Source organism: Vanacampus margaritifer, chromosome 9, assembly GCF_051991255.1.
Source record: "Vanacampus margaritifer isolate UIUO_Vmar chromosome 9, RoL_Vmar_1.0, whole genome shotgun sequence".
Classification (NCBI taxonomy): domain Eukaryota; kingdom Metazoa; phylum Chordata; class Actinopteri; order Syngnathiformes; family Syngnathidae; genus Vanacampus; species Vanacampus margaritifer.
The window spans coordinates 22,210,758-22,226,204 of NC_135440.1; the positions used below are offsets into that span (position 1 = coordinate 22,210,758).

A 15,447-nucleotide genomic window follows, 5' to 3' on the forward strand; every position below is an offset into this window, starting at 1 on the left:
CGAACCGGAAGCACGAGAGCTATCTACCAATCAGATCCTCCGCCTAACACAAACACACAAACACGCACACTCACGCGCGTGCTAGCGTATGCTACGTTCGGAGGACCACCCCCCGAACACTGTAGGAAGCGAACCGGGCGTGCGAGCATGTAGACGCGTCTGTGTTGAGCCGGAGATGGGCCGTGGAGAAGCCGGAGCCTCGGATAAAGGCTGATAGCTCGTCAACACATCCACACCAGAACCGGTACCGCCGAGCATGGGTCGACTGCGGAGGAGAGCTTGCGTGGCTCTCTTTCTCTTCACGCTCTTCATCTTCGGAGCCATGATGGCACTCCGGACCCTCAAGACCGGGGACGGCTTGTCGGATCTGGTTCCCAACACGCTGGACCGGCGCGCCGCACAGCGGACCTCGTCGACGTCCTCACCCGGCCACCAGCGCCCCAAAGCGGCCGCCGTGTCCAATTCAGGTCCGGAGGGGAGCATCTTTGACGACGTGCACATCTTCTACTACGCGTGGTACGGAACACCGCAGGCGGACGGCAAGTTCGTGCACTGGGACCACGTTCTGGTGCCGCACTGGGACCCGAAGATCGCCTCCAGCTACCCGCGGGGGAGGCACATGCCGCCGGAGGACATCGGCTCCAGCTTCTATCCTGAGCTCGGCCCGTACAGCTCCAGGGACCCGGACGTGCTGGAGTCCCACATGGAGCAGATCGCGGCTTCGGCGGCAGGTATAAATTAGGGGCGGGGCGGGGAAGCAACCAAGTACAAATACTTCGTTACTGCTTGTTCTTCTGTGGACGACGAGGTTGTTGTTTTTTTAATAATGGGAGTAAAAATTAATTTTACTTTTGTATGTGAAGGAGTCACAAATGAGTTGCGGCACCTCTAGTTAAGGAAAAATACTAAACAAGTCAAATTAGGTGACTTTTTGACGTCTAATTGCAAATTTAAGAACATTTTAGTGCGAGCAATAATCCAGCACCACGGACAGCGCCATATACTCGTGTACTGTGACGTATTGGAGTCGCTGACAAATATTTTGTTTTGCACGTATGTACCGTAGTCATTTCAGTTTTTCTACTGAAATGAAGTGACCGGTTCCAGCCCCACTGCCTCCCATTTTTTGTAGAAGGACAAATAGCACCGTACTTTACTGTACAAAAATATACAGATTAAAATAGAATGTAAATAAAGAAACTTAATTTTCAAAAAAATAAAATGAAAATGGATAAAATCACCCATTTACGGTTCTTGTGCTTTGCCCAAAAACATGTCTATTATAAGAATATTCCATAGGCGTCATCTAGTGTCCCTAGTGAGCATTCTTTACTTAATAAAAAGGCCTTTAAGTTGAGGTGTGCCTAATGTTATGTCCAATGGGGCCGTTTGCTCAAATATTAATGCTCGTTTGCGGTACAGCTACCCCAAGAGACACCAGAATCCTCGGTGTCCAGTAACAGCCCGCACAGCTACTGTTCTTGTGCACTTAATGAACCCCAAATGTTTGTACCTGGGGGAGGTTTACGGTACACCGCCGCGTTAAGACGACCTCTGGCCATCTGCCCGCCCGAGGTAAAAGTGCAGACAGATTGGCCCGCAACACAATCCGCTTAATAAGACACTAGAGCCGGAAAGGCGTCAAAATAGTTTCACTTCTTTACGTGAGTGATACCACAGAGGAGAATTCAATACATCAAGTTGACTTGAGGGAATTGCGATTACTAGCATACATCATGATAAGTACTCCTTAGTTAAAAGGCATTTAAAATGATTAATAGACACAAATGTCAATAACTTCCAACTAAGGATATTATTAATTCACCCATTATGGAACCACGTTTTAACCAAGCAGTGCAGTTGAGTTCATCCTGATACACTCTAACATATAAGATAAGATATGCTAACTTTATTTGTATTTCATGTTTTTAACTCATTCACGGCCATTGACGGCTATAAACGTCAACAATTCATTTGAACTATTTCTATTAGTTTAACATTTTTTCCAGTTTTGTTAACAGTAGTATGAAAACCTAGAATTTTTTTTATTGTACATTTAGAACAGATGTAAAATTTGTGATTAATCGTGAGTTAACTAGTGAAGTCATGCGATTGATTACAATAAAAAAAAAATTAATGGCCTCTTGCGTTTCATTTTTAATAATCTTAAGAAAAAAAAAAAGAATTTACGTCAGTAAATAAGTTAACGTATTAAATTGTATCTATTTAATTCAGGGACTAAGTCACATATGTTACAGGACATTAACATTTTTATTAAATTTTTTCAACAGAATCATTTTATGCTAATAAAGTTGTGTTAATACTGCTTCAGTTGAAATATATTGCACACAAGTTAGGCAAACATTTCGCTGAACCGTACTTTGGCAGTAATCCTCCCAAAAGCCACTAGAGGGCGCCAGCGTACCTCTAGTAGTACACATACCACACTTTGGGAGATGATGTCGCTTAAGCTTTTGCGTCCACGCGTCTACAGGGGTTCTGGTGCTGTCCTGGTATCCTCCTGGCATGGCTGATGACAACGGGGAACCCACTGAAGATTTTGTACCTTCCATACTAGACGCTGCATATACACACAATCTCAAGGTAAGAACAAAATCAACCCACACATTCTTGAGGTCTGGCTTCAAGTCTCGCGAAGCGCGGCTGAGGACGCTGGCGTGTTCCTGGACATGAAATTTGACATTTGCCCTGTGACGACAGAACTGGACAAGAGGAGATGGGAGAGGACAGGACAGGAGGGGATGGGATGGGAGAGGACAGGACAGGACGGGTTGGGGGGCAAGACAGGGCCGGATGGAAGAGGACAGAAAAGTACAAGATAGGACAGACTGCAAGAGGACAGGGCAGGATCGGACAGCTCAAGCCAAAGTACATGGGAAAGGACAGGACAAAATAAGGCAAGATGGGACAGGACAAGATGGCATAATGGAACAGGGCAGGATCAGAGCGAATTGAAGTCAACAGGATCTAAAAAGGTAGGATGGGACAGGACAAGACAGGACAAGATATATAAGCCAGGATAAAGAGAACAACAAGACGGAACAGCACAGAAGTAGTTAGCCAGGCAGAGAGTGTGGCTACTTAGTGGCATTTATCACGGTAAAATAATTTAATTTAAACTGACAGGACAGCCCAGAACGATGATGCAATCACAGATGTTGCTTTTTATATCAACCCGGTTAACTGGTCAAGGCAGATAGATGGCCTACCCCTCACCAAATCTCCGATCTGGTTGTTTTGCTTGTGTGTTTATTGTCCTGGCCCTTCTCCAAACTGTATATACAATGAAGCGCCTTGAGACAACTTTTTTTTTGGGGGGGGGGGGGGGGGGGTGAATCGGCACTTTCCAAAGAATTGCTGTGAATGCAAATCTGAGTGGGCATCTCGAGGGTTTGCGGTGGCGGTGACATTTCCAGGACTTGGGGAAGGACACGGGTCAAAAAACTGCTGCTGCAGTCAGTCACCAGGGACTCAACGTACGTACGAGCTGAGCGACGCTGGACCAATTGCCAATTAGGTCGGAAAATGAGCAGCGAGAACATGCGGGCGAGCGGTGGCCATATTGAAAGCTTATGAAAATTTAAAACGGGGGCAAAAGGGAGCGCTTGATGATGGGAATTGACTCACGAGACATCTTTGAACCGCGCACGTTTGAGTTGATATGCGGTTTAAAAAGCTTCTCGAAGCACCTGTGTTGTTTTTTTCCCCTTTCTGTGACACGCACAAGACGGACAAAAGACAAGACGGGCTTGTGAGGGTTTTCTTATGTCGAAACAAGCGGCGTTAATAATGCAGCGCTACACATAAAGACAATCAACCGGCTGACAAGCAAAGTGGACGCAACAAATTCTCTTGAGACATACTTTACTGCACAAAAGTCTTAGTCCTACATTTCATTTGCTGTTTTAGTGTTACAAAAAGTGTACACACCCCTGTTGAAATTCCAGGTTTTTGTGATAATAAAGCTCAATTAGTTGGAAAAAAAAAATCTTTGTGAGGACGAAAGTAAAAATAAAGTAAAATTGTGTGGTTGCACAAGTGTGCACACCCTCATAATGCGACGTGGCTGTGTTCAGAATCACATTCCAGTGTTTCCCACACCATGTTAAAACTTGGGCGGGCCACCCAAGTAAACTGGCCACCACCCAAGAAGTTTTCAAGAAAATGTAAATACTTTTTTTTTTTTTTTTTTTTAAATCAGATGAATCACATTTTAGAATTTTGATTAATCGTGATTAATCACTTAATTAAAAAGGCTTTTTTATCAAGTGATTAATCGTGATTAATCACTTAATTAAAAAGGCTTTTTTATCAGAAAATTTTGCGTGCCAAATTTAAACAGCACCATATATATATATATATATATATATATATATATATATATATATATATATATATATATATATATATATATATATATATATATATATATATATATATATATATATATATATATATATATATATATATATATATATATATATATATATATATATAATCTAAATAAGTAAAAACATATTTTAAAATATAAAATAATATAGTGTGGTTGCACAAGTGTGCACACCCTCATAATGCAATGTGGCTGTGTTCAGAATTAACCAATCACATTCAAAGTCATGTTAAATAGGAGTCAGCAAGCACCTGGCACCATTTTAAGTGCCTCTGATTAACCCCAAATAAAGTTCAGTTGCCCTAGTAGTGAACAGCAGAGTGTAGACAATTTTCATCTACTTGATATTAGCACTGAATGATCATCCCACTCAACCATCAACCGTGCACTTTAACATTTTCCATTTGCCATCTCATTTATTTTTGCTGTGTCACTTGGGGGAAAAAAAAACAAACTGATTTCCAAAATACAATTTCAAAACACCAACATCAAATCGCGCCATCCAACAACCACACAAGTGCACTTGGGGTGATGCTAAAAAAGCAAGCAATGCACTTTTTTTTTATCATTATATAAACGGAACACTATTTGAGCAGCACCCACCCACACGCTGCTCATGCATTGTGCCGCAGATCTCGGCATTGCTTGCTGCTTGACCCAAAGCTTGAAAAAAAAGACGAAACAAGACGAGGGACCTGATTTACTAAATGCATGCAAATCTGTTGGGAGTGAGCAAACACGCAATTAAGCGCCTGCTATTTGGGATCGTAGTAAGTCAGGCCCCAAGTGAGGGCAGAGTGGGATTAAGGTTGGACCAGTGGGGAATTTTGCATGGCGGGTCCCTGGAGTCACTCTGGCCTGCTGGGACAATCCTCAATCCTGCAGGGGATGGAAATGTTCTGCATGGTAAATAGGACGCGGCAGCTGCCTGTGAGGTGCTGTACTCTTGTTAGTGTTGGGAGTAACATACAGTAATGTTAGTAATGTTCTGCAATATAGAGTGTGATTGGCGTGCCACAAGAATCACTGCCAAGTACAATTCAATTGTATTTAGTCAAAAGGCAGATAAAGCTGCTATATCACTGAGCAGCGAATACATGCAAACTTAGTGAATTCAGGGGTTTCGTCAGGGTTCGGAAAATGTTGCAAAAGATGATAACAGACTTGTCTCGAACAGGTTTTCTTGTTGCAAAGAAATGTTAAACATGTTCAAACAATTTTTCACTGTCTGCAAACATCTTTGAAAACCCTGACGAAAACCCAGAATTTGCAATGTTTGCAAGCGTTCGTCGCTTAGTGAGTTTAAGAGATCAATTTAAAACTTGAGTTAACTTCAGGGAATTTTTATTTATGTATTTATTTAAAATTTCACTTTAAAATAGATTCTGCTGAAACTGGGAACTCCCTGTACTTTTTGTTTTTGTTAAAAAATTAAACAAAAATATAGTTTTGTAAAAAAATAAAAAAAAGTAACTTAACTCATTTGCTCCCAAAAACGTATAAATACGTTCTATTTTAAATATTACCATGCGCCCAAAGACGCATTTATACATTTAAAATGCTAGAGCATACAGAAGGCTTTGATGCAGCCTCAGAACTGAAGAAAATGCTTGAAGCAATGGTAGTTTTTACAACTAATTTGCTCCCAAAAACATATAAATACGTTCTATTTTAAATATTACCATGCTCCCAAAGACGCATTTATACATTTAAAATGCTAGAGCATACAGAAGGCTTTGATGCAGCCTCAGAACTGAAGAAAATGCTTGAAGCAATGGTAGTTTTTACAACTAATTTGCTCCCAAAAACATATAAATACGTTCTATTTTAAATATTACCATGCTCCCAAACACTTTTTTTTCCTGATGAAAGAAGAGACTTTAATCTTTCTTTTGGTAGATTCCATGTTTTTATAGCAATAGGACACAATATTCAGTGGGCCTTGCAAAACCAGCCAAAAAACGGTAAAACAGTCAGGATAATAATGCAAAGGTTTAGAGGACCGGATTACAACAACTGGCGAGAATTTTTTAATTTAATTTTTTTTAAAGTAACCACTCCTAAATATTACAAATGAATACATTGTAATGATACCTTATACAATCTGACATTACAATTACATTTGGCCACTGACGTTCTTAACTCGTCCTGCGACATTCTATTTCTTCCTACAAAAAAAGTGTTTCACGTTGATCATTCATAATTGAAAAAGTGCGTCCAGGGCCTTTAAATATTCAACTTATGAACCTTTTGAGTACCGGTATGTGTCAATTTGGATCCCTTGCTACACTGCTGATTTCTTTTCCACCAGTTCAAAAAAAAAAAAATGAAGGCAATGGACCACTATAATGTTGTACATGAAAACTTGAATAATGATGGTTTCTCCAGGTGGCATTTCACATCCAGCCATACAGAGGACGGAATGAACAGAGTGTACTCGACAACGTCAAGTACATCATTGACAGGTAAGGTGCTGTTATGTTACACCTCCATTACCGACTCAACTGCGCCCGGAGACATCATGCATGAGTTTCTGGTTATATAAAAGGCCCTTTTGGCCGGGAAAAAAAAATATGCGCTGGATTCACTTTAAAGTTCTCCATTAGCCAGAATGCTTTTAGACCGCGTTCCCAAACTTTTGGTGGGAATATTTCTTTAGAAGGAGCCCCCTCATCATCCAAATTTGGGTCAAACAGGGGTGGAAAGTTTTCTGGTCGATTTCCATGCCAAGTTGAGATGGGAAACTTTGTAAACATTATCTAATGGAAAAGAAGCAACTTCAGGCATAAAAATATTGTAAACGTTTTTTGGCGATGAGAAGACATCCATGCAAAATAATACAATTAAAAAGTACATTTCGATAGATTTGTAGGTGGAATATTTAAATCCCACAAGTCTATTTAAAAAGGCCAAATAAAATTTGCTTATGGACTGGCACCACTTACTGAGTCTTTTATTGTTTTTTTTTTATTTTTTTTTTACCTCAGGACATTTTGGCGGGAGGTGAAGGTTGGTTTCATGGGGCGCAGCCATTTTGGAAATGGGAGTTAATTGGAACAGATGAATCACTTAAAGTGCCAAGTGCAATAAAGAACTCTCTCTTATATGTCAATATTGTAACGATAGCTTGATTTGGACCAAGATTCATCAGAAAGAAATGCTAAATAATATTCGTTAACGTACCTTAAAAATCATTAGCCTAATTGCGTTGTTGCCCAAGTCATTTTTAACTCATTCACTGCCATTGACGGCTATAGACGTCAAAAATTCATTTGAACTATTTCTACGAGTTTAACATTTTTTTCCACTTCTGTTAACAAGAGTATGAAAACCTAGAAAAAAAATATTGTACATTTAGAACTGATATAAAATTTGTGATTAATCGTGAGTAAACTATTAAAGTCATGGGATTAATTACAATTAAAAAATTTAATCGCCTGGGCCCCTAATTTATAACCCCCCCACCCAAAAAAAAATGTCTAGGTTTTCATACTCTTGTTAACAAAAGTGAAAAAAAAGTTAAACTAATAGAAATAGTTCAAATGAATTTTTGACGTTTATAGGCGTCAATGGCAGTGAATGAGTTAATGGTTTCATTTATTTAAGTTTTTAAAGAATTTTTCCAAAAATGAAACTTCAAGCTGTTTCTTACTACTCCCAGTTGAAGATCAAACTAACCAAAAATGAGCAGAACCACACCTTGTCATTATAACAAATATTCACATTCAGATATTGTTTATCTTCTGCCCCCCCCCCCAAATTTTTTTTTTGAGTTAGCCCCCCCTTGTGGCTTATTTGAGTCCATGAAGTGATTGTCAGTGCATTTGTCCCTTTCACGGAAGGTACGGCGACCACGCAGCCTTCTACAAGTTCACCTCGAGCACGGGGAAGAGCCTCCCCCTGTTCTACATCTACGACTCGTACCTGACGCCGGCGGAGTCCTGGTCCCAGCTGCTGGCGCCCGGCGGCTCCCGCAGCCTGCGCGACTCGGCCTACGACGGCGTCTTCGTGGCGCTGATCGTGGAGGAGCGCCACAAGCAGGACATCGCGGCGGGCGGCTTCGACGGCATGTACACGTACTTCGCCTCCAACGGCTTCTCCTTCGGCTCGTCGCACCAGAACTGGAAGGCGGTCAAGGCCTTCTGCGACGACAACGACCTCCTGTTCGTCCCCAGCGTGGGGCCGGGCTACGTGGACACCAGCGTGCGGCCGTGGAACAGCCACAGCACCCGCAACCGCGTCAACGGCCGCTACTACGAGACGGCCCTGCAGGCGGCGCTGGACGTGCGGCCCGAGGTGCTCGCCATCACCTCCTTCAACGAGTGGCACGAGGGCACGCAGATCGAGAGGGCGGTGCCCAAGAAGACGGCCACCAGGGTGTACTTGGACTACCAGCCGCACGGACCCCAGCACTACCTGGAGCTGACCAGACTCTGGGCCGAGAAGTTCAACAAGGAGAAGGAGCAGTGGCTCATGTGAGGCGGGGCGGCGTTCCGACCGCGGCGTGAGCGCAGACACACGAGGGACCTTTTTGGTAGGAAATTGTACGAAAAGTTAAGCAAGCGATGGATCAACAAAACAATCATTTTTAGTTGCCGCGATGGATAAAAAATAAAAATAAAAATCTGATTCATCAATTATCGTTGATATATTTATATTTTACATACTCTATTTAATAATTAATTGTTAATTGTATACATTTTGTTTTTCTTTCAGTTTTTTAAGTTACTCAATTTTTTTTTATTATGCTTTATTAGTTTTATATATTTAGTTTTATTTTTTAAGGAATACTTGACTCTTTACAACAGTAAGAAAATAATATTTTGTCTATAATTAACTCATTCACTGCCATAAATTAAAAAAAATATATATTATTAAAAGTTAGGGGCGACAGGCAATACATTTTTTTTATTTTAATTAATCGTATGACTTCACTAGTTAACTCACGATTAATCACAAATTTCATATGTGTTCTTAATGAACAATAAAAAAAAAATTCTAGGTTTTCATACTCTTGTTAACAAAAGTGGAAAAAAATGTTAAACTAATAGAAATATAAATGAATTTTTGACGTTTTTGGCCATCAATGGCAGTGAATGAGTTAATGTGATGACTTCATTTTTTTTCATGAACAAGTCATACCTTTAAAAAGACATTTTCCACTTGCTGTCGACTGAAGATGACATCAGCTGTGCTGAGGAAGCAGGAAACAAACAACCAATCATGGCTCAGTTTGCTGACCAAAACCAGTAAACAGGTGAGCCGTGATTGGTCGTTAGCTACTTCCTCAGGACAGGTTTTGTCATTTTCAGTCGACGGCAACTGTAAAATGTCTTTTTTTTTTTTTTTTAAATATGAATTGTACATTAAAAATAATCAATTATCAAATTAATTCTGGATGAAATATTCGCTTTTTATTGCTGGAAATGGTTCAATGAGTCAAGTATTCCTTTAAAATCTCTCTCAACCCACCGCACCTCCCCCCCCTCCCTCACGCCTTAAATATTCGCCCAAGAAACATTGTTAAATTTGCACTGTAATACACTACAACTGCGTCGCCTGAGTTTCCAAAAATGGCAGCACATATTAAAATAAACTGGAGCTGCACTCAAGGCTCAATTATCAGCAAATGTGGGGGCAATTTGCTGATCCAATTCCTTCTTGCAGGCTACTTTCTTGGTGACACATTTTTGTTCCTTTCACGTATAGCAATACAATAGTTAAAAAAAAAAAAAAAAAACGCAACAAAAAAAAGTTTCATAATATTTTTGGGCACAATTCTCCCAGCTTGACCGGCCACCAAAAAACAAACAAAACTCATTGCTAATTTTTTCGTACGAAATCCTACTAAATATCTGGACATTTCTCTAGAACTACTTGAAAGCCTTGTAACTGCTATCAATGCCTCAACAGCTAACAGTCTCAATTCTGCAATGAATAACCATCATACTCGCTTGACACTTTTTGCTTAGCCGTAAAAAAATAAATAAAAAATCTGGCAAGCCAGAATGGGTTTTGCTGCAGGATAGACAAGTTTGTGTTTTTGCCCATGCGGATTGGTTTCATGACTTAAAATGTGTACATTTGCAATTGAGTTTGTTTCCACTTGCTTCGTAAAAGCTTTGGAATTTTTCACAATAAAAATGTTGACTCTGTTGTGTGTGTGTGTGCGTGTCCAGCGAGAATACGCATCCGTACACGTATGGATATCGGCTTTTATTGTACATGAGTAAACAGCATTTAGGTAGCATGTGTAGCATGCAAAAGAAATCCATTTACCTCAAAGGGCCTCACAGATTACCCAAAGTCCCGGTTATTATATCGTATTTTTGACTCTTATATAACAAAAAAAATAAAAAATCCATATTACACATGACTGCTGGTAACAAGAGACAGTTTAAATTGGAAACAAAATGGCGGAGAAGTGTCACGTGATCCCATCATAAGTGACTCAAATAATGGAAAAACATAATACACACATTATAAAACATAAAGGCAATAAGAGCAGATGTTAATATATTAAAATATCCAGCAAGACCTCTTCCGGTTTTGAAATAAGAAAGCTTGATTGCAAGTTCCATTTTGACCCGAGAATCATCCCAACTCCTCCGAGGTGAGTCCGTATTTACCTTCTAGGACGTCCACGGTGGAGGAAAAGGCACTAAAACCCAGTTAACACACATTTGTCTTTCTTTTCTTTTTTTAAATGACATACAAATAAATAACATCGGAAGTACAGCAGTAAACTACATAAATACTTGTTTAGTTAGTTTGTAGTCTTGTTGGTCTGCTTGTAAGTTAACCATGAGAATACATGCGCATATCATTTCAAATGATTGCATCACATTTCTTAATTTGTGTCTTAATTGTTTACTTACCAAAAATAAATGATTTCAGTTCATATAAAACTGATAACATTACATCTAATTAGAAATTTCTAAATGTTATCTTAACACATTTACTATATACACGCACACAATAATAATTGCTCTTAATGTCTTTTCCACTAACTTGATTAATTTCAATTTGGCACGAGATGAATTTTGCATGATGATTTTTATTTTTTTTTTTAGCTCTTTGACTGCCAAAAACGTTAAATAACGTTTAGTAAAATCCTATGGAGGAGTGCCAAAGACGTTAAAAGACGTTTCAAAACAGAGGTGAAACTAACCATTTTCTATTGTGGATTGCTGAAAAACGGAATAAGCTAGAAACAAACTTTTTTTTTCTGATGAAAGATGAGAGTCCAATCTTTTTTTGGTAGTATGTGTGTTTCCATAGTCCAAACACATCATTTTCTATGGACCTTGAAAGATCAGTCAAAATGCTTAAAATCGGCTGGCACCCACGGCATCCCTTTTCTGAAAACGTCTGGCAGTCAAAGAGTTAAGAATGTTTTTATAGGTAGATTTTTATTTATTTTCAAGCAGATATGTATTTGACTCTTATTATTTAAACATATTCAATGTGATGAGCATTACTTTAACGACATTAATATTTAATCAAATGAAGTAAAAATTGTTGTAGCAGAGCACACTAGACTAGTATTCAGCTTTCCTGTATTCAAATGAAGAAAAGGAACTTACCAGCCGGCTCTGATAACGCGGTATTTGCCGTGTGCTGATAGGTCCACCACAGTCGATCCGAGGCGGCTCTGGTCTCCTATTGGTCCACCGTCCACCACCACGGCTAACTGGGGCCAAAGATCCTGAAACTCCTTCGAATTAAAAAAAACAAAACAACAAACTTATGTTAGCTCAAATGCTAACGTTAACATGTTAGTCAATTGCCGTCGCAGCAGACTAAAACGTTTCTGCACTACAGCTAACAGCGGCTAACAAGATGCTAACCGAGGCTGCAGATTAGCAAAAAGTTGCAAACAAGCTGCTGGTTCGTTTGTGTTGAATACGAATGCAATTCGTGCCGCCGTTTTGTGGCATCTAGCTCAGCGTTCCTCCCACGCTTAATACTCACATGGACTGCCACCGTGCTGTTTTGTGCGCTGACGTTGGCGCTGGTTAGCGCCAGGGGCTCGGCGCACATCTGACAAAGACGACGCATGAAGGCGCAGTCCGGAATGCGCACGCCTACAAGCTGAGCGTGACAACACGTAGTCAACGATAAATCCCCCTTAAAATAAATAAATCATTTGCGCCAATTTAACAGCGTGGCTTACCGACGTGAACGGGTTGAGCTCTTTGTTGAGTATTGCCGACCTTTCCAGCACCAACGTGACCGGGCCTGGCAGGAGGTCGCGGAGGAGCTCCTCTTTCACCTTCACCTTACAATACCTGCACATGGATGGCAAGATCTTTTGTCTCGAGTTGTGACCATGCCAGTCGGATTTTAAACATAAAATAAAGACAATTACACTTTGTGTACGTAATCAAACCCCATAACTTATGAAAGTGAGCTAGTTTAACTTATTCACTGCCATTGACGGTTATAAACATGCGGTTAAATTAAGATTAAAAACTTTAATCGCCTGACACCCCAAATTTTTTATCTTTTTTTAAAAAAAAATATTCATTCACTGCCAATGACGGCTATAAACGTCCAAAAAATAATTTTAACTATTTCTATTAGTTTAAAAATTCCCCCTCACACTTTTGTTAACAAGAGTATGAAAACCTAGAATTTTTTATTGCACATTTAGAACCGATATAAAATTTGTGATTAATCGCGAGTTAACTAGTGAAGTCATGCAATTAATTACGATTAGAAACTTTAATCGCCTGACACCCCAAATTTTCAATCTTTTCTTCTTCTTTTTTTTTTTTAATTCATTCACTGCCATTGATGTCAAAAATTCATTTGAACTTTTTCTATTAGTTTAACATTTTTTCCCCACTTTTGTTAACAAGAGTATGAAAACCTAGAATTTTTTATTGTGCATTTAGAACCAATTTTGTGATTAGTCGTGAGTTAACTAGTGAAGTCATGCGATTAATTACAATTAAAAAATTTAACCCCCCTAATTTTTAATAATAATAATAAAAAAAAGAAAGAATTTATGGCAGTGAATGAGTTAATGAAATACAAAGGGCTGTAGACGGGCTAACAACAACTAGCATTGATCTTGCTGTTATAATCTTTTTAGCAAAGGATATTTGAAAAGAAACAGTAGATAGACAACACAAATAAGTACTTTTGTTGTTAAAACAGCATAAAAATATAAAAATACAGCGAATCGCATGTCCACACAAACGTTTGTGCTCTGCATTTCTTTAAAAAGTAAGTTGGCGATAGACACGCCTGTGGAGTTCTGACTTTAAGGCAGACGGAGTTTCCACTCTAAAAAATGCTCTTACTTGTATATGTCGTGGATTTCTCCCACACAAATAGCCAAAGGCTTTTGCTCGTTGCGCCCCTTGATGTCGTAGATCTCGCGGACGGCGCCCGAGTTCTGGGCCAGGCAGGCCAGGCCGTAGATGGTGTCGGTGGGCACGGCGACCACGTGGCCGTCCTGGAGGGCCTTCACGGTGCAGCTCAGGATGTCAGCAACATCTGAAGAGAATGGTTTTTAAAGGTGTTAAACATTATAGACCTTTTTGCATTGAAGTCACACCGACTTTAAAAAGCTCACGTAATCTCTGACTGCGCTGCTGATTCAAAACAAAAACAAAAAAACTTCCATGTCATACACGCAACCATGTTACTCAAATCAACTTTAACTAAGCCATCATTTTTCATATTTTTTTTTAGCAATAATTTCAAACCAACACAGCCCTGCCGTTACTCATATAACTAGAAAAACACTTTATTTTTTTTAAATATTTTTTTTATTAATAATTATGAAGCCATTAGTCTTGACCAGTTAGCGTAGCAGCTAACACAGATTACATGTACTTTTGGGCAAAAACTCCAACATTTGCACTGATTTGCAATGGTGATATTGTAATTAGAGTAATATGTAATAAAGTTAAACTATCATTTAAATCAGATTTAACCATATTCAATAATGAATAATTTATTCAGCAGTTTTTAACTGCCGTGTATGTTCTAAATGTGCTTGAGTATCTGTAACAGAGTTATGGCAAAAAATATGACATCATATACTGTAAAAAAAATTATAAAATAAAGTACCATCATTGATGATTGAGCCAACAAACAAAATTATATGCTTATAAATATTACCTAATTATCGTGAGGGGGAAAAAAGACCAATAGAAATGCATGTTGCTGCCTAAATGTTTCTTAATTGATTTTTTTTTTTTACAGTGTGTCAATTTTACAAGCCCTTTACTTACACTTTACAGGAACTTTAAACTTTAAGTACTTTTCTGAGATTTAGTTTGTAAACTTAACGGAAATGATTCATGAATTTTAACAGTTAAAAAAAAATCAAGTGGTGCAGTTTTATTGCAGAAGTACTAGCTGTACTAGCAGACAAGCCCAACAGGTGCACACAAGAATCTGATGCAACACGCCGACATGTTTACGTTGCCTCCTCTTTAAACTCTATAAAACTTAAAACAATAAAAATAGAAACATTTAAGTTAAGTCGCCTGTTCTTCGGCCCAATGTCGACTTCTTACCTGTACGAGCTTCCTGTGGGACAAACGGCCCGTCGCCGGTGGCCGCAGCCAAATGCAGCACTTTGGTCTTTAGCCGTTTGCACATTTCACTTCCGACTCGGCAAACTTCACGAGAACTGTGAGCAGCTCTGTATTTAATTATTCGCACTGCCAACTCCCGAAAACAACTCATGAAATTGCGTTAGCCGAGGAGACTTGACAGGTCGAAGAGGAGAAACATGTTGCCGCCGGCGGACGACATGAGCCAGTACGGAAGTGAACATTTCCGGGTTACGCCCTCAATCCATGACGACATATTTCTTAAAAGGGTAGTAACACTTTTTTTTTAATATATATATTTTTTAATATTATTATTTTGTTATTTTATTACTCCTCTTGACTGAAAGCATTGCTAGTTACATGATATTATAGCTTTACATCCACACAAAAATAAAACACAATTCTAAAGCATACTTTTCACGGTCGACGCCATCTCGACCAATAAAACGCGCAGTTAAC

At 39.3% G+C, this 15,447-nt stretch overlaps 2 protein-coding genes across 2 annotated transcripts; one reads left to right on the forward strand and one right to left on the reverse strand.

The window, feature by feature from the left end:
• Positions 1-39: 39 nt before the first annotated feature.
• On the forward strand, positions 40-10,566 carry maneal (mannosidase endo-alpha like). Its single transcript, XM_077574756.1, has 4 exons — positions 40-731; positions 2,495-2,604; positions 6,800-6,876; positions 8,254-10,566. The coding sequence occupies exons 1-4, from the start codon at positions 257-259 to the stop codon at positions 8,888-8,890; spliced, it is 1,299 nt and encodes a 432-aa protein (XP_077430882.1). The 5' UTR covers positions 40-256; the 3' UTR covers positions 8,891-10,566.
• A 40-nt stretch (positions 10,567-10,606) lies between these two features.
• yrdc (yrdC N(6)-threonylcarbamoyltransferase domain containing) lies at positions 10,607-15,227 on the reverse strand. The gene is made up of 6 exons (XM_077574758.1): positions 14,950-15,227; positions 13,723-13,918; positions 12,588-12,702; positions 12,386-12,505; positions 11,998-12,128; positions 10,607-11,072 (listed from the first exon to the last, which is right to left on the reverse strand). The coding sequence occupies exons 1-6, from the start codon at positions 15,119-15,121 to the stop codon at positions 11,006-11,008; spliced, it is 801 nt and encodes a 266-aa protein (XP_077430884.1). The 5' UTR covers positions 15,122-15,227; the 3' UTR covers positions 10,607-11,005.
• Positions 15,228-15,447: the final 220 nt, after the last annotated feature.